This window comes from Aptenodytes forsteri, unplaced genomic scaffold (assembly GCF_000699145.1).
Source record: "Aptenodytes forsteri isolate BGI_AS27 unplaced genomic scaffold, ASM69914v1 Scaffold199, whole genome shotgun sequence".
Lineage (NCBI taxonomy): Eukaryota > Metazoa > Chordata > Aves > Sphenisciformes > Spheniscidae > Aptenodytes > Aptenodytes forsteri.
The window spans coordinates 556230-582855 of NW_008795921.1; the positions used below are offsets into that span (position 1 = coordinate 556230).

General features: G+C 36.1%; 1 protein-coding gene across 1 annotated transcript in view; it reads left to right on the forward strand.

Moving 5' to 3' along the window:
• Window positions 1-26626, forward strand: part of LRCH1 (leucine rich repeats and calponin homology domain containing 1) — a 167253-nt gene that overhangs the window by 82845 nt on the left and 57782 nt on the right. Inside the window, exons 2-7 of the mRNA XM_009284911.2 lie at window positions 10896-11040; window positions 14124-14250; window positions 20718-20823; window positions 21532-21668; window positions 22907-23034; window positions 25049-25133. Of these exons, the coding sequence (XP_009283186.1) occupies window positions 10896-11040; window positions 14124-14250; window positions 20718-20823; window positions 21532-21668; window positions 22907-23034; window positions 25049-25133 (728 nt within the window). The remainder of the gene's footprint in view (window positions 1-10895; window positions 11041-14123; window positions 14251-20717; window positions 20824-21531; window positions 21669-22906; window positions 23035-25048; window positions 25134-26626) is intronic.

Below are 26626 nucleotides of genomic sequence, written 5' to 3' on the forward strand. Positions count from 1 at the left end.
GGAGTAGCCATCTGATTTTTGGTTATTTATTACAGTTTAATTTATTTGTTTATTCCAGGGTTTTCTTTCTTGGTACCTCAGTCTCTGGTAATGTTTTCACAGGTTCCTGTTTTGTTTAGAAGTCTGAAGTATTTCTGAACCATTTCTTTTTCTTTCAAATGTTGTACCTCCTGTGTAATAGCCATATAATCAGTTCATTGTTTAAGGATGTGCTCAATAGTGTAAGTCAGCTTTTATGGTACAAAACAGATTTGTGTTGATAAACTCTTACAATTATGTTATGCTGACTTCAAGAACCATTGTGGGAGAAGTACATGAATAATGTAGATAAGGTAGATTAACCCTGGCATCTGTGGAAGGTGGGCAGACAGAAAGGGAGGTGATCAGATGAGTAATACTCTGCTTTCCATGTCACTGTAAGTTAGCATCAGGTAGCTTTTTCATGTCTTTGCCCATATGTCTTTGGTATACCCAAAGATCAAATAACTTTTGTTCATTTCCCTGTTCATGGCAAATTTTCTTACAGAATGTGACACAGTTCACGTATAAAAATGAATTAAAAATAAACAAATCTAGTACTTTAGTCTGTCAGACTAAAGATTTACCATCTATCAGATGGTAAATGTGAGGTAACTCCTCTTTGAGCAGGTCACTGAGGCACATAATGCATAGCATAAACAATGTCTTCTCTTCACAGCCTGAGGAAAAAAAATAATAACCACCATTAAAATAGAGAATGAAGTGAAAAACAAACCTTGTCATTGCATTCAGCTTGTTCTTTCTAGTAATGTTGTCTGTGGGCTGGAAAAGGTTGTAGACCACTAGATTACATCCTGCTGTTTTTGAGTGCATCATATGGAATTTCCCCGTGGAAGTGGAAGGTGTTGGTTTCCAAAGACGACAGCTTTAAGAAAGGAGATATCTGTGGCTGAAACAAGATTCGTAATAGAAGACACTAGAGTACGTCCTTACAGCGATCCACCACCATCTTTGGGATAGAATGTAATTCACGTTTTTGTTTCACATCTTTCCCTCTTCTCCAATAGGTGAGAGTAAGTTGCTTGACTGAATGAGGTTGTGCGTGTGTGTGTTTATATACACATATACACAATTTACACCTTTTTGAACTTTTGTTTTGAATTTGGTGAAAGCTCTGGTCCCTATTCTTCTTCCAGAAAACTATTTCATACTCCAACTCCTAGTCCTGTGAGAAGCCTCTAATATACCTGGAAGTCCCCTTAAATAGCCCACAGTTTACCTGATCTCACAGCATTCCATGCTAATAATTAAAGTGTATCTGTGATGGCTGAAGCTAATCATGAGGACTTTTAGTATCAAGGTATACTTTTAGTTTTTGTTTCCACAGAGGAGCCAGCAAAGGTCTTGCTTTCATATGGGTGGGTGTTGACTATCAAATTTTCTTTCATGTGCCAGTATGAACAGTTCAGGCAGATGACCGAAATATGGTTTGATACAGTAAAGATGTTCAGCTGGATAGTGTATGATATGAACACTTCAGTTTCTTTTCCTCCGATGCTCTCCATCAATCTACTATGAAGGCTGAAAATGATGAAGAACAGTTTTTAAAAGTTTTTAGAGTTGGGCAAACATTTCTTCTTACTGCTACTGTGTCTGAAAAAACACCTGAGATATTTAAGTCCTGCTGAGGCTGACTTGTACAATACTGGAATGATATAATCCATTGATCCTTCTTAGGGTTGGTTGTTTATTAAGGAGTGTGAAAATTAATGACTTGTATCCTCCTTCTTGTGCGGAAGGCGTGGGAGAAGGAGGAATGCTTCATGGCCCATGAACTGGGTTTCATACCACATGTTATTAAAGGTCATTCTGTTGATGAAAGGTATTTACTGTCTGATTATTGTTTCCATCTTGTGATACAGGTGTTTAGATACCTGTATTTGATTTACGTGGCAAGATTTTGGTACTGGGAGGGGGCTGAAGGGGCAGCTTTCTGTGAGAAGACACCAGAAGCTGCCCCCATGTCAGACAGAGCTAGTTCCAGCTGGCTCCAAGACGGACCTGCTGCTGGCCAAAGCTGAGCCCATCAGCGATGCTGGTCACACCTCCGTGATCATGTATTTAAGAAAAGGTAAAAAATGCTGCACGGCAACTGTGTGAGAAAGGAGTGAGAAAAATGTGAGAGAGAAAGCCCTGCGGATACCAGAGTCAGTGAAGAAGGAGGGGAGGGAGGTGCTCCAGGTGCCGTAGCAGAGATTCCCTTGCAGCCTGTGGTGAAGACCATGGTGACACAGGTTGTCCGCCTGCAGCTCATGGAGGTCCACGGTGGAGCAGATATCCACCCTGCAACTTGTGGAGGACCCCATGCTGGAGCAGGAGGATGTGCTCTGAAGGAAGCTGCAGCCCATGGAGGGCCCGTGTCGGAGTAGGCTCCTTGCAGGAACTGCAGCCCCTGGAGAGGAGCCCATGCAGGAGCAGGTTTTCTGGCAGAACCTGTAGCCTTTGGGGACCCACGCTGGAGCATTCCATTCCTGGCGGACTGTACCCTGTGGAAAGGACCCACGCTGGAGCAGTTCTTGGAGGACTGCAGCCCGTGGGAAGGACCCATCTTGGAGAAGTTCGTGGAGGACTGTATCCCATGGGAGGGATCCATGCTGGAGCAGGGGAAGAGTGTAAGGAAGGAGTGGCAGAGATGAAGTGTTTATGGACTGACCACAACTCCCATTCCCCGTTCCCCTGTGCCGCTGGGGGAGGCGGGCGGGAGGAGGATGTAGGAGAGTCATGAGTGAAGTTGAGCCTGGGAAGAAGGAGGATGGGGGGAAGGTGGGTTTAGTTTTCTTTTTATTTCTCACTATCCTACTCTGTTATTAATTGGCAATAAATTAATTTCCCCAAGTTAAGTCTGTGTTGCCTGTGGCAATAAGTGGTGGTCCTTACCTCGACCCATGAGCTTTTTCATTGTATTTTCTCCCCCTGTCCTGCTGAGGAGGGGGAGTGACAGAGTGGCTGGGGGGGCATTTGGTGGGCAGCCAAGGTCAACCCACCACAGTCCCAAATCTGTTCATTCCTACATAGAGAACTGCAGGAAGAATCCAGTCATTTTGCGGTATGTTTTTAGGGAGTCCCCTGTACTTCCACACCAGGTTCATCTTCAGTGTGTAAACAGAGCCTTCTCAGGAACCATTTTTTTTTCTGGCAATCTTAACCCCTAATAGATGTCCTAAAGAGGGAGAAATAGAAGATAAAGGAGAAATTTAAATGTTTTATTTTGCCACCTAAAGGCAGATGCAGTAACGAGGCAGATTTGCTGTATTAACCTTCTCTATTCTTCCAGGCTTGTGATACTGTTTTGAGCATGTTTCTTGCAGAGAAATTTCCTTTGTCTCCTTGGAATTGGAGCATGCCACAGAGCTAATCATGAGAATATGCTACGCTTTTGCTCCCTCTTTCCCTCACCCTTGTTTCACACAGAGGAGGCAGAAGACCCTGCAGTGACATTTGCTCAAAGTTTCGGTGGCTGGGAGAGGTAGCTTATACTGTTTGATTGCTTCAGGCCTAAAGAAATGTGGGATGAACGTTTCTTAACGCTTGCCATGGCTGTGCTTTATTGTGAGGTTACAGGGCACTGTGGAAAAACAAGCTATGCATTCCATAATGGCATGGCGGATGAAGTAGAATGGTAGGTGAGGGTCGTTGGGGTGGAATGAGTTTGTCAGCAGGGTCTTTGTCAAATGTGTCATCTTACTTTTATTGCTACTTTTGTCTGAAATAGGCCAAATGTTGCATTGCTGTAACTACAGAGAGCTCAAAGATACCTCAGATTCTTACATCACCCAAAGGAAGGTTAGGGAAAAACACTTCAATGTGACTGTTTCAGAATAGGCTTTTTTTTTTAAGGGCTTGACCTCAGTAGATATCAGTTTATATATTTGTTTCCTGCAGTAATGGTTGCAAGTGAGTAGCCTCATCTGTCATATTTTGAAAACTGTGGTGGGCAATAGGTTCATAGGAGTGCCCGGGGGGGTTGTGAGGTGTGCCTTCCTAGTTCTGTCCTTTTCATATGCTGCGGGTGGTCTCTAAAAGAAGGAAACAGTTAAGAAACGCCGTTACAGGGTGTTGGCCAAGCCTGTGAGATCAGGACCCCCTCTAGTGGTGACACCTCTGCCAGACTTTACGAGATGCACTCTCCAAGTGTTGGTTTCTTTCAGTCGTGGATTTTTTTTCTCCCTCTAAACCCCCCATTTAGGTCCCCTCTGATAACCGTGGGGAATATGTATGATTACTATTACAGTTGTTACTTTGACAAGTAATAAATTGGGTTCATTCTGACCATCAGTGACACAGAAGAGACAGTGTTGTGTTATATATCGCTAGCGTTAGCTCTTTAGCTTGCCTAAGTATTATAATGCTGTGTCAAGATGTGGAATAGGGAAGAATCGGAGAACTCACAATCACAGTGGTAAAGGAGAAACTTTGAAACTGTTAAATCATAGTAATGATAAGAAAAGTGGATCTAAAAGTACATGTATGATCACTTTGAAATTTGCTACACCTGTAGTGTAATCTTAATTTGTCTGTGGCTTTGAGGTGGAGATTTTTAATGTTAATTCTTAAATTAACAATGGGAGACAGATGGAAAATATGCTGACAGTGCTCCAAAAAGTAGTGCTTAGCAAGTGTGTGAAACAGCAGAGTCACTTCATAATCTGTTCAAAATATTTTTCTTGCAACGTCTGTACATTTTTATGTCAAACTGCCTGGGATAGATTCACTTTCTACAAGTTTTGAGTCATCAATCATACATCTAGACTCAGGGGTGTTTATCAATGTCTAAATGTTACTGTTATATGTTACTGCATCAGTAATGATGACTTTCTTGGGAATCAGCATTGGAGCTACTTTTTTCTCAATCTGTTACAAGTTGTAGTTTCAGAATGAAAAACCTTGAGTCCATGCACTACTATGTTATATTTTTTTCTTATATGGAAGCAGAATTGTTTTTATTTTATTGGGCATTCTTTGTCTTCTGTTGCTTGTTCTTCTGCCAGCTTAATAGCTTAAATCGAAATGTCTGTTAGTGAAGAAATGGCATGTATTCTTTGTGGCATAATTGTCATGAACAAACCAGAATGCATTTAACGCCAGAGTCAGTGGAGGTTTTTGCTGCCTCTTTTTCGTTTGTGTAGCATCACTGTTGGTAGAAGTTGCTGACTACAGTAAAAGCTGGCTGTACATCCAGGACATTATTCAGTGATACTGGCAGAGAGGGCAAGTAGTTGAGACGAGGTATGCTGCTACACTAGATAATGACAAGTTGTAGGGCAGCATATAGCATTTTATAGTTGCATTACAGTGTTTTCATGGCTAATATATAGCATTTGTCTATGGGATGATGCCTTTTCCTACCATTTAGGGGGAAAAAATGGGTAAAGGCTAGAATGAAGTAATTGCTTCATTAGAGAGCATTAACTATTTGATAGGTGTAATTAAAGTGATAATAGATCACTTGCCTTCTTTGCCAAGGCAAGTATGGGTGGGATACAGTGTTGCTGAAGGTCTGAAGTGCACTTAAGTAGATATTTCAAAAGTTGTCTGAGATAGTGCCATCAGTTTGTGGCTTCAGCTATCAATGAAGATATAGCTAGCTAATATGGAAATACAGGCTTCCTAAAAGCCTAATAAAAATATGGGTAACTTACAGTATAAAAGGTAAAGCTCCATACAGTTGTGTCATGTCATATATAGACTTCTTTATGTATTTCCTAGCATTCTTATTTGCATAATTTTCCCATGAAATTAGGGTTGAATTTACTACTTTTTTAGGCTTTTACAGTGAATTGCTTGAATTCTTTGTCAAATCCAATTCAGACATCTCATTTGAATACCTTGAATGGTATCTTAGTACAAATGCAAATAGCTTCTTCAAAATAATTCCTGTCTTTTATTCAGTAAGTGCTGAAGAGTACAAAAATAGGAACTTGGTGGGCTGGAGTTAAGGCTGTTTGGGTGACTTTTTTACTTTGCAATTTCTTGATTTCAGAATTCCATATCAAATACAGATATTTGTTCTGTTTCAGAGAGAGAGAGATATATAAACATAAAAAAAAAAATCCTGCTCAGTTGTTGATAGATGCTTACTTGCATAATTCCAACTTTGCCTATTGTAGATTTGTCTGTTAGAAGTATAAATTTATAGTGATTTTTTTTCTGTAATCTGAAAATTGTAAATCACTGCTTCTTAATAAACTGCTTTCATTAAAATTCTTGGCTAAGATTTGTGATGTAGTAGTGCATATGCATATTTATTTAATGAATTACTATTCTGACTTAAAGGCTTGAATTGTTTAGCTCTCCCGTGAATAGTCTGCAATTTTTATTTAATAATGTATTACTAACTGGAAGGTAGGAAAATTGGAGCACTTTGGTAACTTTACTGAAAGAAATGTAACTATATGACTTCTAGTATTATTCTGGTTATTTTGACAGTGCCATTTTGGTTTCTGCAGTGGCAGTGCATATATGTATAGTGGCAGTTGGTAATCTGCCTGTAAAGCATGAAGTCAGAAAGATCCTAGTTCAGTGGTGGTACTTCATTGTGGTAGACATATTCAGAGCTACAGGGATTGAAAGGTTTTGCCCGGAGGATGGGGTCAGTTATCACTGGTGTGATGGCAGCGTGGACCCTGACTGTGCAGTGTGCCAGTGACCAAACAAGGCTTGGAGTCTTCTGTTAAATGCTTATTTACCAGTCTGAACTTTTTGCTTTTTATTGTTCACTCCCAGCTAAGGAAGTGCTTATTTTGTGTAGTTCCTCTCTAGCTTCCAACATAGTAACATTTCTCCATACAAAAGCCATGTCATTGTGCCAGAATTGTGCTGACTCTTTTATAGATCAAGATTCCATCTAATATTTTTCTAAACTGGCTTGCTTATTTTTTTGTGTTCCATTACTTTATTTTGGAGTTTTAACAAACTTGTTCTTGGCAGGAAAAGATGAAGTGAAGCCAGATGTAGTTTGAAAATGTCTTGATGTCACAAATAATGAATGAATAGTGTATTTTATTTAAAACAAAAAGCTCACTCCAACGCATGGCCTCCCCCCCATATTTGTTTATATTTGTGTTGCCTGAGTCATAATGGAAGTTACAGGAAATAGTGGTCTCAGGTGAAACCTACCTATACTGTCTTGGCAACCATGAAATGTACTTCTGCCATCATAGATTCATTAATTTCTTAGATCTCCTTTGTGTTAGATAGTATAAGCAAATTAATCAAAATTACATTAACACCAGCAAATTCCATCCCTCTGTTCATTTCCATTTCTGTAGCAAAAGCTAGTCTGTACCAGAACTTCATTATTATTAATGAAGCGTTATTCTTGAAATGCATTAAGCAAGGGGGATATGTATCTTAGTGGTTTGGGAAGTGTAGAGTTAAAAAATTACAGTAAGAAAGTAAAGGTTTGCCAACTAATTATTTCTGTATTTTAAAAATATTTTCATAAGTTGTTTAAAATTTTGGTTTCTGCATTCTTCTTTTTTCCTAAATAATGAACCCAAGAAAGTCTCTGCAAAATATTTTTCAGGAAGTTTATGAATTGTAACAGAAACAAGATACATGTGTAATGTTTTCCTCAGTATGTTCAAAGGGTTCTCCAGTTTCTTTAAAGCTTTAAACCTTTGTATTTTGTTCTAGAACTTAAATATCAGAGTAAACCTGAAATACATAGACTAATTGTAAGATGCAGTAATTTGCAGCAAAAGTACCTTCGTATAAAGTAATATCAAAATAATTATGTAAATTTCAGGGGTTTCTGTACTTGCTTACATATGCTTTTAAGGTACAGCATAAAATTGTTATGCAGGCTGTTTTCCTTTTTATTTCTGAAGACGTGCTTTTCTGTATGGAATTTTCAGAGACATCTGAAAGCTGCTAGGCTTTCTTCACAGCTGCATCATGTTCAGAGGCTAACATTCATTCTAGGATTGAATAAAAACCAGGTCTTTTTAAAATTTTATTTTGCTTCCATTTGATCAGGGAAGTCTGTCTTTTGGCAAAAATTATTGCCACTAGTTAAAAAAATGTGACAAGCATTCTGTATGTCAGATTCTATGTCACTCAAAGACATTCAGATTTGGTAGTAATGATACCTCTTATCAGTAAATTATAGTAGCAACTTCTACTTTTCCTATTAAGTTATGTTACGATGGTATTAAATAAAATGTACGGTTTTTATTCCTCTGCCTTATGCTGTGAATAGTTTTTTCCTTATTTAGAAAGCAACAACAGATACAAGTGTTGAAATGATCTTAAACTGTGATAACTAGACAATAACAAATAATTGACTTCCTTTGTTGTAAGTTAATTCTTGAATTCCTTTGTTGTGTACATAGTGTGTCCTATAACCCATGGTCCTGAGGATGACAGGAAGGAATTTGCCTGTTACGATCTGCGGGTTTTTTGTTTTGTCTTTCTTCAGATTAACAGAGTTAAAGCCCTTGAGAACAAAGGATAGTAATAAAATAAAAAATAAAAAAAACTAAAAAAGCATTTTACTGTCATAGTAACGTCTGTTATAGGAGCAGGGTCAATCTAGTTGCTGTTCCACTTTTTTGAGGTACTGGAATTTTTCAAGGGTAAGTCAAATGTTGTGGCAACAGTCCCTTTTATTCGATGTGAAGGTAAATGAGAATAGGCATGAAGATGGAGTTTAGGTGGTAGGCTGCAGTTTTAGTAGCTTGAGAAGAAGTAACATTTTTGTGTTCCCAGTTTCTGATCTGTGTATCACTTGAGAAGGATCAGATGAAGGATGAGATGTCACTCTCCATGTACCATCCAGTGCCATGCAGGTTGTCTTCAGCCTAGGCCTAAAGTTCAGTTCAGTCTTCTGCATCCTGCTGCTCCTTCCCCTTTAAAGGAGGAAATGAGCAGTATGTACGTGGCGATGTCACTGCAGAAAAGTGTGGTTTAAAAAAAGGGAAGGCTTTCTTTGCAATTGAATTGTAAAATATGAAGATCCCCTGCATGATTCAAAAAGTTATAGCATGGCAGTCCTCTGTTAATATCTGATAATAAACATAACTAGGAAGGCAGCAACAGAGGGAACCAGTAGTAATTTTTTTGGAATGCCATGTTAGTAAGCAAATACTCTCATAATAAATAGAAAACAGTAGAGGATTAAAGCACTGAAACAGGAACATTGAAGAGCTTTCTCCCCCTTTGAAACAGTAATAACATTCACTCAAATAGGGAATGCTTTAGTTTGATGGCAGAAGTGAAGGAAAGGAGAAGCTGAGGTAATGCTGCATCTAACTACCGTCAAAGCCTGGTGAGAGAAAGCAGAGCAGTTCAAGTACTGCTGTTGTGTAGTAACATAGAAGTGAATAATTTTGGTTGAGGTGCTCAATTCAACTATACTGGCATTTGGGTCAGCAGACTGGCTCTCAGTTACTGCACTCAGGCCATTGCTGTTGTCTTGGTAGAGGATGGAATAATGAAACCAACTTTTTGTCAGAAGCAATGAAGTGAAGCAAAGTTGAATCTGACAAGGGGAATAGAGTGTACTGAATTTCAGCTCACATTGCAGGAGACAGGTACAAAAATAAAAATGATAAAACCTTCCTACTGACAATAGTTTTGAACTCAAGCTGTGCCTCTGCGCAGCAAACTGATGAGTCTGGAACTGCAAGGGAAGTTAAAAAGATCTTCAGGCTTCTGCCTGTTTGTTCACAAAAGCAAAAAAATTTCTTTATGGCCCTAAAGAGAGGATTCAGCTCATCGGCGCTCTGGAAATGTATCTACTATACTTTGGCTGCTTTTCCTTTTATGTAGTTTAAGAAAGTAAGCTTTGAAATAAGCTTTGAAGGATCAGGGAGGAGGCTTAAAATAGCAGCAGTGAAGAAGCGAGGAGATAATCAAGTTCCATTTTTTTCTTTTCATACCTCTCACTCTTTGCCCAGGTACATTCCTGTTCCTTCCACTTAAAACAGGTGACTGTTCTTCAGATCAGGTTATCCATCTGGTGGTATGGGTAGGTGGCATTTGTGCGGTTTCTGATGATGAGATGTTTGTTCTGCAACACTGTTTAAACATTTCTTTGAACCCAATTAATGCTGTTGAATGCTGGCATGCTTTATTACTTTATGATTTGAGCTCACATTAGTATTATGATACCTCATTTTTCATACAGTGGTAGTTAAGGAACAAAGCTCAGTAACATTTCTTCCTACTGATTTTCCTTTGTGTTTGTGTGCTTAAAATGAGAAATAAAGGATGAACAACTGGTTAAAAATCAAAAGCTTTTGTTCTGCGGGTACAAGCACTCACTTGGGGGATTTGGAATCCGTCATTGTTATCTTGTATGTACTTACACCGTATATCAAATCCATTCCTGAAGGTCTTCAGCACTTATTATAGGTAACATTCTTATTATAATTGATTGAGATCTAGAAAATACAGGTCAGTTTGAAGTGTTACCTGAATAACTTTTTTAAAATTTTTTTTTAAAAGAAATTAAAGTTATAATCCTTGTTGTTTGTTTTCTCTGAACACTATCATTATTTGCAGATGTCTAGCTGTGTATCAGCTAGATCTCTGGGTATATTATATGAGCTTTGGAATCTATACTTGGTTCTGTTTGCAAGTATTTCCTCAGCATATTGAGTCCTGCAAATAATTACTTTTTATTAGACTGAATAAATTTTAATTGAATGTTTGCTCTTTTATACGCAGTCTGTTCCATTTCAAGATTGTAAAGGTCAGCACTAGTTGTATTTTGCATAATAAAAACATTGGCTTAATTTGCTGTCTCACTGTAGGATTACATTTAATAATTTATTTTAATAAAGAAGCATAGCTTTTCAAAGTGTATCTTTCTGATGGTTCAAAAAATGTACCTTCTCTTTTTTTCTTCTCAGATTTATCCAAGAATAGATTAACTGAGGTTCCTACGGAGCTGTGCCATTTTGTGTCACTGGAAACACTAAATCTATACCACAATTGTATAAAAATTATACCAGAAGCCATAGTGAACTTGCAAATGCTAACTTACTTAAATTTGAGGTAAGTTTAACTTTGCCACATTTTCTGTTTATTTGCAAATGTGTAAAGCTTTTTCTTGTCTGCACTTTATGTGTTTCTGGAACAACAGACTACATTTTTCATTTTATTGGAAACGGTAGTGCAAAAACTCATTGCCTGTAGGTACAGCTCTGTATGAAGGCATTGTAAAGGCCAAAATGTAAAACTAATTAAGGAAAGACCTTTCTTTCGTTTATTCTTCTAGCAAATTCAGAATGCTAATCACATCAGCACAGTTGGTTTCTTTTAATTCCCTTCTGATGATAAATTTTGTGAAGCTTGACATGCTTTTTGTAGTTAAAAAGATGGAGGGACAGAGACAGAGGATTAATTTCTTTTCATGGGGAATGGAGAGGGAAAAGTGGTGATACTTTATCACTAGTATCCTCTTATTATGCAAGAAGTATAGTTACTGCCTTTTTAGGAGGAAGGGGCAAAGAATTAGTCACCTTTGTGTCTTTTTCATGAAAAGTATGCGTGAATACTAATCGGTATAGAGAATTGCTACTGGTTAAAGTGCAGGTGAATGCACATTTACTTTTGAGAGAGGGAATGTCGGCACTTTTTCAGTTGGGGCAAGATGTGGAGGTTTATTTGTGGTTGAGTATGTAAAAACTGTAACAGTGAAGATGTAATAATCTGTTCTTTGTGAGAATGAGGTTTGGGCAGGGGGCAAAGTGGCTCTTGGGCCTTTAAATTCAAGGTATAAAGGCTTGGTTATCAGTTTTGTAAACACTGAGGATGTTTCTCAGGCCTTGCTGTATTGTTACTGTACTGCAGTTTTGGCCACTGTGGAACACTAATTTTGGCTCTAAAAATTGAAACAGAATAATGTGTCCTGATATCTGCACACATGGAAAGAAGAGGACTTGAAATTTTGAAATAGTGTTTGTTAGATATACGTAAAGAAATTAAGACTGGATGAAATTATTAAGTTTAAATAAAACATCTTAGTAAATTTAGGAATTGGAATGAACTCAATTAGAATGCAATGTAGTGAACTAGTGAATTAGAACACAATGCAGTGATGGAATTTGTGTGAATCATGACAAACCCAGAATAGTTACAGAGTTAATATCACATATCACAGTAAATTAAACAATCAAAACAAACAGAAATTTTTCAAGCTTTACTAAGTGATGTCATTTCCCTCAGTTTAAAATCTCCTCTTCACTTGGATGTGCTCTTCCCCCGTGTTAGTTGAACACAGTAAGCAGTCTGTAGAAGAAGGAAAGATATCCTTGACTTGCTAACCGTGTTGCTTCTTGGCAAGAAAAATATTATAGATTTAAAATGAATTTTTTTCTGCCTGTTACCAGCAGAGCCCATATGTTAAATAGAATTAGAAAGTGATGCCAAGAGATATACATAGTCTTTGGGCCTTGGTGGATACGGTTCATGTTTTATTTAAAGAAATTCCTTTTAAACTAATGATGATTTATTACTCACTTGCCCTGGTTATGTGCTGTTCCTTATCTCTTAGGGTTGCTTCTGAGTTCTATAGAACTTAAAAATTATTTTTACTTAAATTTTTTTTTTTGGTGTCTGATCTCCTGCATAGTGTAACTTTTTTAGATTCTAGGCTTTCTCCATTTGAGTTCTTTAGAACTTAAAAGATTATTTCTACTTATTTTTTAGAATAAGTTATGCCTTGGTCTTCTGTAAAGACACTAGAATTGAGAATCCTGACTCCACAATAAGCATTGATTCTTTTTTTCAACTACTGCTGGTTAGTAGTTGGATTTCTCATTTTTAATATCCTTGGGTTTGTTATTTGATACCTGTCTGTCTCCCAGCCTGTGTAACAGAGATATGATAGTTCGCTTTGTAAAACATTTTGAGACTGTTGTGTGGAGCATGAATATATGTTTTTATATACAGTTTTGTAGCAGACCACTGGATTTGCTGTTGAAGAAGAAATGTTTTGAGACTTGTGGAATTTTGATTTTTGTTTCCTTTTGTTTCAATTCAATGTTGCAACTTTTACTGAAATTACACAGGACAATTTTTGCCATCTGTTTTCAGAGTTCAGTCATGCAAATTTGTTCTCTGGAGCCTTAACAGTCATGCTGACGCTAACTAAAATGGTTCTTACTGGGATACCACTTTAAGTTAATGTTCATTGTTTTCCTACAGGTTAATACCCATAAAAAAGAAAAAGTTACATTTCAAGAAAACCTTCAAATATTCTAGGAAAAACAGTAGTTAATATGTTATTCTGCTTAGCTTAAAGTTTCTTATGGGAATTGGTCCACAAATCACAAGAAATAAATATTTGTAATCATCTGGAGATCACAAAGGGTCATGGCATTTGTCATCTTTTAAGTTCTAGCTTCTTGAGTAATTGTTACTAGAATGAGAACCTAAATCTTTTGAAAGTTTTCCACCAAATTTTTCCTTTCCTTGCAGGTATGAAGAATAAAATGGCACATGTCAGCGACTTAAAAAAGTTTTATCAATTTTAGGAAAAAGTAAGACACAGAGATTAAATGGCTCAATATGAGTCTTGGAAAGAAATGAACCATTGATGGTCACAGAATTTTTTGCTATATTTACCTGGATTAGTATCATAGAATCATAGAACAACAAGTACCAAGTAATCTCCAACTATAAGTGTGCTTTACAGTAATTGAGAAAACAACTGTTTTATCTGTAATTTATTTATTTGTCTTTCAGTTGGAACAAAAGACATCTACTATACTGCCACATAAAACCATAGGAATGTTTAAATACTTGCAAAATACTGTCTCGGTTGACTTTCTTGTATTCATTAGGAAGGGAAACAGCTGTTCTAGGTGACAACCAGACTTGTTACAATATTATTAAACTGATATAATGCATTTTTTCCAGAGTGGTAATATTCCACAATACTGTTTAGTCAATAATGCAGATATTTTTGATGTGCAAGTGTTTTCTTAATGATTGCCATTCAAAAATTTAAATTTTATCTGCATAAAATCTGACTCATCAAAATGAAGGAATTTTACAACTCTCAGACTTTATGTGAGTATACAGTAGAACGTCACTGGTGTTTTTAATGGTTGTTTTTTTTTGTTTTGTTGCAGTCGAAATCAGCTTTCTTCTTTGCCAGCTTGCCTGTGTGGTCTTCCTCTAAAAGTCTTAATTGCAAGTAACAATAAGCTAGGTTCCCTTCCAGAAGAGATAGGTCAGCTAAAACAGTTAATGGAACTGGTATGTTACTGATATTTTTTTTATTTTTTATTTTGACTTCGTTTGTATTTAACTAGAAACAGTAAAAGTCACTTTGCAAGTATATTTGAACAAATGCCTAATACTATAATGCAGGTTAAAAAATTAACTTTTGAACTTCTCAAGTGTGTTGGGGAGTAACACAATAGTAGTTTTCTTTATGTTCTTCAGGACCCTTCTAAACAACATCACTGCCCTTGGTTCATTCAAAACTCAGCTTTTAAGTTCATCATCTTTACCAGTTTTACTCATTGCCTGCACTGGTTCTCTGTTTTGCTGTCTCAAGTCCCTAGTTCTGGCATCAGGCTCTGCAAAGCTGTATCCCCTGCTGTAGCACCCTCCCCTTCTGCTTCCTTTCTCTCTGTTATTACTATCTGCTTACCACATTGCATTCCACCAGTGATATTGGTCTTCTCAGTCTATTTTAATTTTATTTCACTATTTTTGTCATGCAACCTTCCTTTCCTGCAACACCCATCTAAACAGATTTACAAAATGATTATATTTCTCTTTTTTCCAAAGCTGTCCACACGACTACTGTTTCTGCAAGCAGTAGATCATCTATAATATATTGTCTAATAAATGAGAATCTGAAAATGCAAAAAATTATTTGGTACCTTAACTTAAAATTAATTTAATTGCACATTTTTTTTTGAAGTTTGTATGTGGAAAATGTATGTAAGAGAATGCTTCCCTTTCTCTCCCTTTATCTTCCTCTTTTGTGTATTGTAGAGACTCTGAATTCTCTGTGGCATATGCGTTATGTCTTCTGGTTATTTCTGTTCACCTTGACCTCTTAAGATACAAATTGACAAATAAACTACATTTTGACACTGCTAATTTATGCATAGTAAAACAATGATATTTGAACTTTTTTCCAATTGCTGATATCTCCATTGACTGCATTTATCTTGCACATCTTTTCGGTATCTGAAAATGCCTGCTTATATTATTATTTTTATAACAGTAGTTTCTCTACTAAATTATGTTACAGAAATTGAGCTGACCTTGCTTTAGGCCCCAGTCCTGCTACTGGTTTTTCATTTGTGGAGTGAAGTGGCAACTGTAGGGCTTTTTTTCTTCTGGTATTCTTTTTGTACAGCATCCTGTGGTATCAGGCTTTTATTTATTACAACTGATCTGGCTGCTTCCTTTCTGGGTTATACCTGAGCTAAAGACTATCGAGTTTGTTTTTTGTTTGGTGAGCATTATTAATTCATCTTATTATAATAGTTTATTTTTTGTGTGTGTGTGATGGGTTTAATTAGATTACTGAAATGGTTTTGATTTAATTAACCTTCCAAAAAGTGTGTTAGGCTATAGCATTGTTTCTGTTGTGCTTACAGTAGATCTAATAAAAGATTATGATTCCAGTTTTAGATATAATTCAAGTTGAACAGTATTAAGCACATTTTAATTTAGGGGATAGGATGACTGAATAGATAATAAACAAAGATTAGAACCTGTTAGCTCTTGATCGCTTCTAGTTTAAATGTAGCCTAGCTTAGTGGTGGGGGGCTCATGTGAAATAATTGAAAGACTTGGCCTGATTCTGTCTGCTCAAAATTACCCATTTTATTTGTATTAACTGAGGTCTGTGGTAATATTTTCAGTAAAGAGCTGCTGAAATGCTTTCATATCTAATTTCCCCTCCAATTTCAAGTTTGAACCTTCGCAGTAAGGTGAACTAGCATTGCTGATGCTGGAAGTGTTTCATTTGTGAGTAGGAGTTTGTATTTAGCTTAATAGTAGCCCTTATCCTTATTTTAGACTTTTGAAAAGTTAAAAACTAAAAGCTTGAAAATCAGTGTAGATTATGCTCAAAGGAGATAGGGTTTGTCTGGGTTTTTTTAAACAAATCATATGTTTAAATTAACTTCTGGAATACTGGATTTTCATATTGCTTTCCAGTTACAGTATAATTTCAGTGTTACTCTTTGTCATGAAGAACACAACAATTCCTGCTCTAAAAATATTTTAAATTAGAGGCTATAGCAACATGTCACTTCGGTAGCCTAGAAGAATTACGGAAGCTGAAGAAGGTCTGATGCTAGTTCATTGTGATTAGAAGGTGCAAGGGGGGAATAAATAACAAGTTTTTTGTTAAACTGGGCATGCTTCTGTTCAGACGACCTGATTACTTAGTTTGATGCCACCATAAGTGTTTGATACATTTCCAGTGAAATGAGTTGCATTATTTAGCTGTAAATGACTAAACTGTGATGTATTGGGAGAAGCAAATAGTGGTAGGATTGAGAGCCAGTATCTGTATTGGCATATATAATATAAAACAGTTTAGATAATAAGGTGATCATTGTTCTAAAACAAGTAAAAAAAAAAAAAAAAAAAGATTAAGTCATGCTGCAGTTGTTGCACAAAACATTCAGCTGTGTGAGAGCAATGCCAGCCTGAACAGTGTGCGGCCTTCAAGCGACACCACCACCCAGCCCTCTGGCAGAGCATGCTGTTGTTTTGGGACATACGCAGTGCTGGTGTTCAGCTGGGCCAGGGAATCGGTCCTGAGAAGTGACAGATGCCACCTGACTGCATTCAGTTCTTGTATTACTAGGACTTTGCCAAGCACCCTCAGGTTTTCAGAGTGCTTTATGGCTTTTCACAGGCTGCATGCAGTAAAATCTGTGTGTACATAGCAAATCAATGTTTTCTTTTTGTTTGTTTGTTTGTTACCTAACTTTTTGAAACAAATTTTACCTCTGTAGTCGCTCTTGAATGATACAAGCATAGTTTGCTGCAAATTAGGTCACATCTTTCCAACTAACTACTTTCTTCCCTCTCTGCTCCAAAGTTGGGTAGGCGATTCTTCTTCTATTACATGTATATATTTACATAAATTTCATACTTGTGGCATAGAATGGCTTAGATATTACATGCAGTAAATTTTCAGGTATTCTTTTAAATTTTAGGGTTCTGGGTTATATTGATCTGACAGCTATCTTACAAGCATCAAAACAACATAAATTATTCTACCTGCAGAATATATTAAAAGTATTTGCAAAATTTGGTTGGGAAACTTACTTTTATTTGCAGCTGCATAACTCGATCATACCTCTACTGTCAACCAGGAGGATGAGTGCAAAACTGCTGTGAAGACAATCTGAACTTTACTTTCCGTCAAAGAAAAGTAATTGGGCAGAGATGACTCATTAATTGCACCCAAAACTATCAGATGTACAGTAAAATTCTGTTCTCCATCCTACCAGGCAGTATTGCACTTCTGCCTTCTTCAGGGAACAGCCTTCTCCATCTCTGGGACGCTCCTGTCTCATGTTGGAAGCCTTTAAATCTCAGCTGGGATTTAGGTCCTTCACCTCATTCATCTAATCTGGGCCAGCAGCCTGACTAAGTGGGACCTGCTGCCTTCTGTTTTCTGAAAGGATCCATGTGCTCATGCACCGTGTAACTTCTCTTTACCATTCAGTATGGCTTTGTATGTCGCAAGCTCTGACAGAATCCACGTGCTTTTTAGGAATAACAGCTCAGTCAGGAGTCTCAAGTTTTAAAATGGATGTAAGGAGGAAGTTTACCTCAGTTTGGATGGTTTGGATAAACTCCTGTGTGTCAATAAATATGTTAATATAGAGCCACAGTACTATATTTGTTTTTATGTTTATATTATGCTGAATTTTATTGGTTTAAGACCATTTAAACTTCACCATAAGCAAACGAAAAATATTGATAGTTTTTGTTTGTTTTCACGCCATTGAGCTTCATGCCACAGAAATGGATGTTAAATTTAAATACGCCTTACATTAATCTTGAGAAACTGTGTCTGTGTTGTCATGGCAGGTTGAAATAGAATTAATGCAAGAAGTCTGACCTTCAGCAAACACTAACCCCTGGAACTTGAGTAGGTATTTGGACTTCACTTCAGATGTCCATGAAGCGAAGTTCCAAACTGCTGGTTATCTAGTTCTTTTAAAAAATTATTAGCCTGACAATCATAGTCGTTTGACTTTGATAGTATTGCTTCCATTACTGCCAAAGTAATGGGAAAGATAAACACTGTCTCTGTCACATACACACTCATGAATTCTAATAATAGTCAAGACCATAAGTATAACTAGAAATAATGTTATAGGTCTTTGTTTTCCACAGCTATTCAAACAAAGTAATGAAAAAATGTTGGATTGCAGTGTTTGGTAGGATAAAGGATACTACTGTCTCTAGAGATCTTGTGAATGCTGACATGCTGTCACAACAGATCAGTCTTATTGAGGATGTTTTGAAAGGTTATAAGTGGACTTTGTTTTTGAGGCTACACACTGCCAACCTTTCCTCCCCACCCCCCCACTTCCTTTAAAATTCTCTTGTCTCTTTCCCTGACTTGTTCTGATGTGTGTGCGTAAGTACACTTGGTCTAGAGTTTCTCTGCCACAAGGTGACTTTAAATTTAAATTCCGTGCTCTAAAAATTGAGTATCTAATTATGAAGTTGTTTAAAGTCTGTAAATTAAAAATAGGACAGTAAAGCTTTAAAAATAAATTATCTAGGAACAGTGCAATTAACCATACTTTGTGGCAACTTGGGCAAAAGATGCACTCATTAACCGGGATTTTTAATTTCCTTGTCTAAAAGCTAAAATAATTTCCTGACTGTGTTTTGACAAGGGAAGGATGCTTTGGCAGCAGTGAGATTCCGTTAGAAGAAGAAACTTGTCTGATACAGCGAGCAGCATTGCCAGATCACATTTTGCTTTTACTATCATTTTTTGTTAACTAGTTTTTAGGCTTGAAGATAGAGAGTTAATGTAACACTTTTGACTAGTATTAAAGCAACTATCTTCAAAGAGATGACTTGGAAATCTGACTGACTTTTAGAAATTTTGTAGTCTGGAAGCTCCCAGGTACTGTATAAATCCATTTGAAACAATCAAGAGAGTAGGAGTGAACATCCTAAAAGTATTCCGTTGGCTATTCAGGAAAAGTTGGCATTACCCCACTTAGCTCTCATACTGTGACATACTGTTTCCTTTTTTTTACGTAGAAATGGAAGCATAATCGGGACATTACATCCCAGACAACCTGTAAATTTGAGTAAGTGGAGGTTTCAATGTCCCTTTGACTTCCCATTGAGTATAGACAGTTTGGCAGTAAAAACGATAGCTAGTATCTGAAAACTATCTCATTTTAGACTGACTTAATGCTAGAAGTTGATCTTTAGTACACATTGGTTAAAGTATAATATTTATTACAGTAATACTACTGTATATAAACTTGTTGCTTGAAATTATGCTCAGTATAGCCAGACCCTAGACTTTCAACTCAATTTTACAGCAGTTACTCCTTTAGGAATGCTGAAATGAGAATGGGTTTCAATTTCATCCAGAGTATTAAACCAGTGTATTCCATTCTATTCAGGAAAAGTTGGCATTACCCCACTTAGCTCTCATACTGTGACATACTGTTTCCTTTTTTTTACGTAGAAATGGAAGCATAATCGGGACATTACATCCCAGACAACCTGTAAATTTGAGTAAGTGGAGGTTTCAATGTCCCTTTGACTTCCCATTGAGTATAGACAGTTTGGCAGTAAAAACGATAGCTAGTATCTGAAAACTATCTCATTTTAGACTGACTTAATGCTAGAAGTTGATCTTTAGTACACATTGGTTAAAGTATAATATTTATTACAGTAATACTACTGTATATAAACTTGTTGCTTGAAATTATGCTCAGTATAGCCAGACCCTAGACTTTCAACTCAATTTTACAGCAGTTACTCCTTTAGGAATGCTGAAATGAGAATGGGTTTCAATTTCATCCAGAGTATTAAACCAGTTGTATTTAGTCATCAAAAGCAGACCTACTTAGAACATGTCTAGGCAGTTAAGAAGTACTTATTACAATAATATGTTGAATATCTGTATAATACTAAACTAGACCTGTCCTATTTTATTATGGCCTACTATGTGATGTGATAATAAAATATATGTCTTTCCTGAGCATCATTACAGAATGCTATTGCCGTTTTCTCTCTCCTTTTTTTTTTTTTAATTTTGCTTAAATATTCCCTCCAGAAGAACAAGAACCTTTTTTAAAAAATCAGTTCCACTCACTAGCAGTTTTACATTTCATCCAAACATTTTTGGTTATATAATCATGGTACTGAGTTCTTCATACGAATAAAAGTTAAGAACAAAAAGGTAGAACATCTTAAGCAAATGGTTTTGAATGTTTCTATAGAAATTAAATTAACTTTCAACATTAACTTGTTCTCCAAATAAGAATTCGCTCTGGGTTTTAAGTCATGTAAACATTTTCTCATGTATCTAGTTTTGCAGTGTGAAGACAGGACACAGAAGGTTGCATGTTTTCAGGTTAATAAAATGTTACAATGGTAATAGCAAATTAGCTACAATTTCACATCTGTATTATTTAACATTTAGGAGCCAAAAGTTCATTATTTCTGTTATTACTAATTTGCTGTAGGATGTCAGCTGTAATGAAATCACAGCTTTGCCACAGCAGATAGGCCAGCTGAAATCTTTAAAAGAACTGAATGTCAGAAGAAATTACCTCGAAGTTTTACCCCAAGGTAAAAACAAACAAAAAACCCTAATACCTTTTTGGTAGTTCTTTTTATTAGCATGTTGAAAGTATTTTTTAATCATGTAAGTAAATATGATTAGGATGTCAGCTGTAATGAAATCACAGCTTTGCCACAGCAGATAGGCCAGCTGAAATCTTTAAAAGAACTGAATGTCAGAAGAAATTACCTCGAAGTTTTACCCCAAGGTAAAAACAAACAAAAAACCCTAATACCTTTTTGGTAGTTCTTTTTATTAGCATGTTGAAAGTATTTTTTAATCATGTAAGTAAATATGATTAAAAACTAGTAATTACTTTGTGTTCAAATTTATTCCATTTCAGTTTGCAGAATATAACATTCAGTGGTACTTACTAAATGACAGCATGTGAGGGTTTTTTAATGAATTATCTTTATGATTCTAGGAATGTCTTAAGTTGCACAAGTACTTGCCTGCGAATGCAATATGGGAACTGTCAGCTGAGTTTCAGGGGAAAAAAGATATTTCAAAGTATTTCTTTTAAAATTTATTGTCCCTTGAATAACAAAACCACTCTTTTCATTTCCCGGTACAGAATGGAATAAATGTTGATCATATTCCTGCCTGAGTTTGTATTTTTCCTGAATGGAAAAGAAGGTTTATTAAAAAATATTTTATTATTTTATGGCAAAAATAAATACAGATATAACACCGTCTCTCTTTTTTGTTACTTTTAGAACTAGTACAGCTTCCCTTGGTAAAGTTCGACTTTTCCTGCAATAAAGTGCTTGTGATTCCAATTTGTTTTAGAAAGATGGTGCAGTTACAAGTATTACTGCTTGAGAACAATCCTTTGCAGTCTCCACCAGCACAAGTAAGTAACATCTATCATTTAAATTATGCCTTAATATTGGGCAATATTTGGATAACAGATTATAGCTTATAAAATGTCACCTACTGCAATTGCAGGCTTCTGAATGTCAGTCATCACAGACATTAGTTGCTGATGTATAAATAAGACACAGAAAGTATGCGATGTTCTGTATATGAGTCTGTGCACCACTTGAACCAACATGAGTCTAGAAGATTTCCATTCAGTTAGCTACCTGTTTATTTTTGTCATTCCTATCTGCATATGAAACTTAATGTTGGAATATGTATATAATTTTGAAAAAGAGAATTGAGAAACTTCCTGGATAAATTTTCTCTCTGTTAATAAGAACCCAGTTCTAGAAGGTTCTACAGTGATTTACTATTAACTTAGAAAATATGCAGATGGTCTAGAACGTAATCCATATGAAATTTATTTTACTTCATAGTGTAAGTTTATAGATTGTGATACACAAAAAAATCAAACTCCTGTTCTGAACTGTAGGCTCTGCTGAGAAATGATGATAATAAATGACCGGAACCTGTGCTTGCTGCTTAAGGACAACTTTGCTGTTGACTTACTGGACAGTAGATTCAAACTACATCTCTGAAAGCTACAATTGTTCTAGATCAACAGCTGTTGAAATACTTGAGAGTTTTTATTATATTGGAAAAATGCTTTTCATAACCAATGGTGATGCTGCTACTAAGCTCAAAAAATACAGAGCACGTTTCAGCAAGCACTTGAGCTAGAAGTGTGCAGTTAAAGAAAAAAGAATTCTAAAATGCAGGTGAAATGCATCATAAAGATGCTTAGACACTAGTAAAAACAATGTGACTAAGAATATAAAGGAAATGCTGATTACTTAAATGTCATTATTGACTAATTTTGGAAACTAATTATTCAATTTACGGTTAGTAATAGGCCATACGATATATTTTATTGTAATTCTTCTTGTGAATGAAAAGCTTATTTGGATTTTTTTAAAGTAGAATACATTCTTTTCTTGTTTTCTGTCTTACTCTCTGAGGGTATTTAGACTAGTACACACAGATAATTGATTGGGTAGTTGAAGTAGTTCTTAGTAATTTTAAAAAAATGAATAAAATCCATTTTCCTTTACGTGATATCTATTGTGACGATACGAGTTGATTTTCAGGGAGTTTTACACTAAGTGACATCTGGAATAAATTATTTCTTTCATTCTAGTTATAAACCTAACTTTTTTTCTTGTCTAACAGATTTGTACAAAGGGTAAGGTGCATATATTCAAATATCTGACTGTACAGGCCTGTCAGATTAAAACGGCAGATTCACTGTATCTTAATGCCATAGAACAACAGCATTTGCCACAACCCGTGGAAGAAAGGTATGTATGAAAATCTCACTTAGTTTTTTCATGTAACACACATGAACAAAGTGAAATAATATATTTATATCTTTAGCTTCCAGAGTTTCATTTGTTTAGATGCTATTTAGAGTGTGCTTTTTTGAACAGAGATTTGTTTTGCTTTAATATAGGGATTTCACTAGAATAAAATATAAGAGTTTAGAACAAAATATTTTTAACAATCAGTTCTGATTAAAGGTAGCAGCACATTAGGAAAATGCTTAGAAGTGAACCTTAGTTTACATCTAACCTCTTACTAGTAGACTGCTGGAATATATTGAAAATAATTGAGATGGTAGTATCATTAAGTGTTGGAACTTTCTTGTAAATCTATTAACACGTTAAATAAGTTTTAATTTCGTATGTTGTTTTGTGATTTATATGTTGTTATACATGGTCGCATAGTTGTTTTTTAAGCTTTTTTGTTCATCCAGAGGCTTATCCATCCAGCAAAGAGAACTGCATGAATCTTGAGACCCTTTTAAAGTGAAATGTGCTAATTTGTTAGCAAAATTAAAGATTTTGACTTTCATGTCTTGCATCAAACATCTAGGAAATGTCATCTTGTATGGTATTTTAAGGACAGGAACTAGATACGAAGCAGCTCCTTTTTATGAGAATCTCCATAGCTAATTGGAAACCAGTTTTTAGCCAGCTGTTTTTTTGCTAACATGGGAAGTATAATATAACCAATCAGAGGAAGTGCCATAATGCCTTATTTTTGGAGAGAAGTACTCAATAAAAACAAAGTGTTGATGTAAATAAAAATGGAGATGTTGCTGCAAACACCCTGGGGAAAAAAAAAACCTGTTACAGAATCTCCCTGTCAGTCATCTAGATAAGGTTTCAAGCAAATCGTTTTCCTCCATGTATGTTTGGAAACACCTTTGTGGATTTCTATCATAAATGCCAAAGGTGGGAATAATCCAGGATGAAGAGTAAGTTTTCCATTTGGGAAACACCTACTGGTTTTCTGTTTTGTTCTTTTAGTATATAAGAAAATTGACAGGAATGTCATGTCCTGTATGACATTTTGGTCATATAGGATCATACAGGTTAGGGTAAGGGGATAGTACAGAGTAGGTACCAGTTGGTAACTAACAGCCTAATGCTCTATCACATAATAATTACCAGATTTTTATTTTAGAGAATAACTTCATACTTCTAAAGAAAAAGCATAACCTGGTTAGGATTTCCATATGCAGTTTCTTTCTACACAAAATCCTTAGTGTTTACTGATAAGAGATAATTTAAGATTAGGATTAATCATATACCTTATTCATGTGAACATTGATAAAATTATTTTTTAAATTGCTGTGTCAATCTGAATTCAGGATTACAGCTTTCAGGATTGCAAATGAGAGGATAATAAAGCATATTAAAAAAAAAGTTAGGTGATGAGTGTATTGCATCTAATAGTGTACTTTAAAATGAGTAGAGGTCAGACTAGGTAATGAAACCAGAAGAGAGAGCAGTTGCCATTATTATAGTCGTTTTCTTAAAAACCTAAATTTCAAAATCTATTTTAAAGCACCAAAAGAAGGTTTCTGTGTTAATAACTACTTCAAGCCGCAGGGAAATATCAGTTCATTTTTAATGCATCAATGGTTACAATTAAATCGGTTGACTCCAGTTTGAGTTCAACTAGTTTAGTTGCTTTTCCCATGGCTAAATGACTTCAGTTGGACTCCTGTGCTACTTAGCTAGTAACTGAGCGTTTTTCCCTAGTGTATAGACAAAAGCAAGCTTTATAGCAGATTATTTCTGTTGTTTTCGTTAATCATTAGGCTAACCAGCCATTCCATCTGATCTATTTTACTATTGCCAGACTGCAGATGTGTAGTTTTTAATCATACTAGGTTATTGCACCCTCTACCATTAAGACTGGTTGGAATTTTGCTTTGTTTTAAGTGAAACCAGGACAGAATTCTAATGGTAAATGCTATGATAGCTTTTTATTGTGGTTTGGTTTTTTTTTTTAATTCACATGTAGCATCGATGACATCTACCCAAGTAAAAAGGACTCAGATTCAGGTGTTGGTAGTGATAATGGCGATAAACGTTTGTCAGCAACAGAGGTAAGTTGCCTGAATTTTGTGTCCAGCTCCCCTTCCCTCCGTGCATATATTTTGACTATATTTTAGGTTGGGTAACAATATGAATATGTTTTTAGCCATCAAAGCTGTGCAACCACATCCTTGGCATGAATTTCTTGCTAAGCAAGGCTAAAACAAAGATAAAAGGGGACTGTTTTTTTGGGGTTGTTTTTGGTTTTTTTTGTCTGCACACTTTCTGGAGAGGGCAGTGAGATACTTGCTTACAAATGGTCAACAACCTACCAATAGTGACAATTCACTACAGTTTTCAGACAGTTTACATAATCTAGAGAATGAGGACCAAACCAGAATCCACATCTGCTCTTTCCAATGAAGGAAATGTCCTGACAGGTTACATTCCTGGTGGCTTCTCATTTCTCTTCTGACTGATGACTCTTTCCTGTTGGGAATTAACAGGAGTTCAGTGTGCCCAGTCCCGCTGTATTCTGTGGTGTCATAGTTATGGCAGTTTGCTGTAGTGTAGGAACTTCCGAAACTTTTCAGATCTTAATGCATTTACATGCTTGGGCAGTTAGGCAGTGCTGGAAATAAGCCGTCAGAATTCTTTCTGAACTAAGTTGTCTGACTGAACGAAGAAAATGGATGGCTTTCTGAGACTAGTGTTGTCCTAAGCGGTTACAGCTGACTTTCCTAGACCTTTTTTCTGAGGCCCTGCTCAGCTGAACAGGACACTAAATCTAGCTGGAGTTTAACTGAATAAATAATGATAAATAAGTAAATAATTACAATATAAGTCAGGGATGATCTTTCTGAAATGTACAAATAATGGGATTTGTGGTCTGACCTAATGGGAAATTCAGGTCACAATAAAAGAATGGGCTTCTTGCTACTTAAAATAATTTTACACTGATTCTTTACTGTTTCTCTCCTCCTTTGAGGAAAAGAGATTCTATTGCTTTTGAAACAAAGATATAAAGAATCAAGCTTAGGTACTGAATTTGTAGTTACTAAAAAGCAAATTGAAAATGAATCCACTTACATGCTGATTGGTCTTTTAAATACAAAAGCACTTAAATAAAACCCACAGGGATTTCCAAGTATGTGGGCAAGTTTCTTGATAGATGGAAATGAAGCAGAATTATCATGATTTCTAGCCAGACTTCTAATGGTTTCCCTCTGGTTGTAAGAGTATGCAGTTTATTCAGAGACACTTACAAACTGTTTTGCCATTCTTACACCTCCTGAAGCTGAGTTAGCTTGTTAATGAAACTGTTGTTCCAGAATTTTGTCTTTAGCAATAAATAACACCTTTAGAAAATAGATCATCTTTACTGTATAGAATCATAGAATCATTAAGGTTGGAAGAGACCTCTAAGATCATCGAGTCCAACTGTCGACCCAACACCACCATGCCCACTAAACCATGTCCCTAAGTGCCGCATCTACACGTCTTTTAAATGCTTCCAGGGATGGGGACTCACCCACTTCCCTGGGCAGCCTGTTCCAATGTTTAA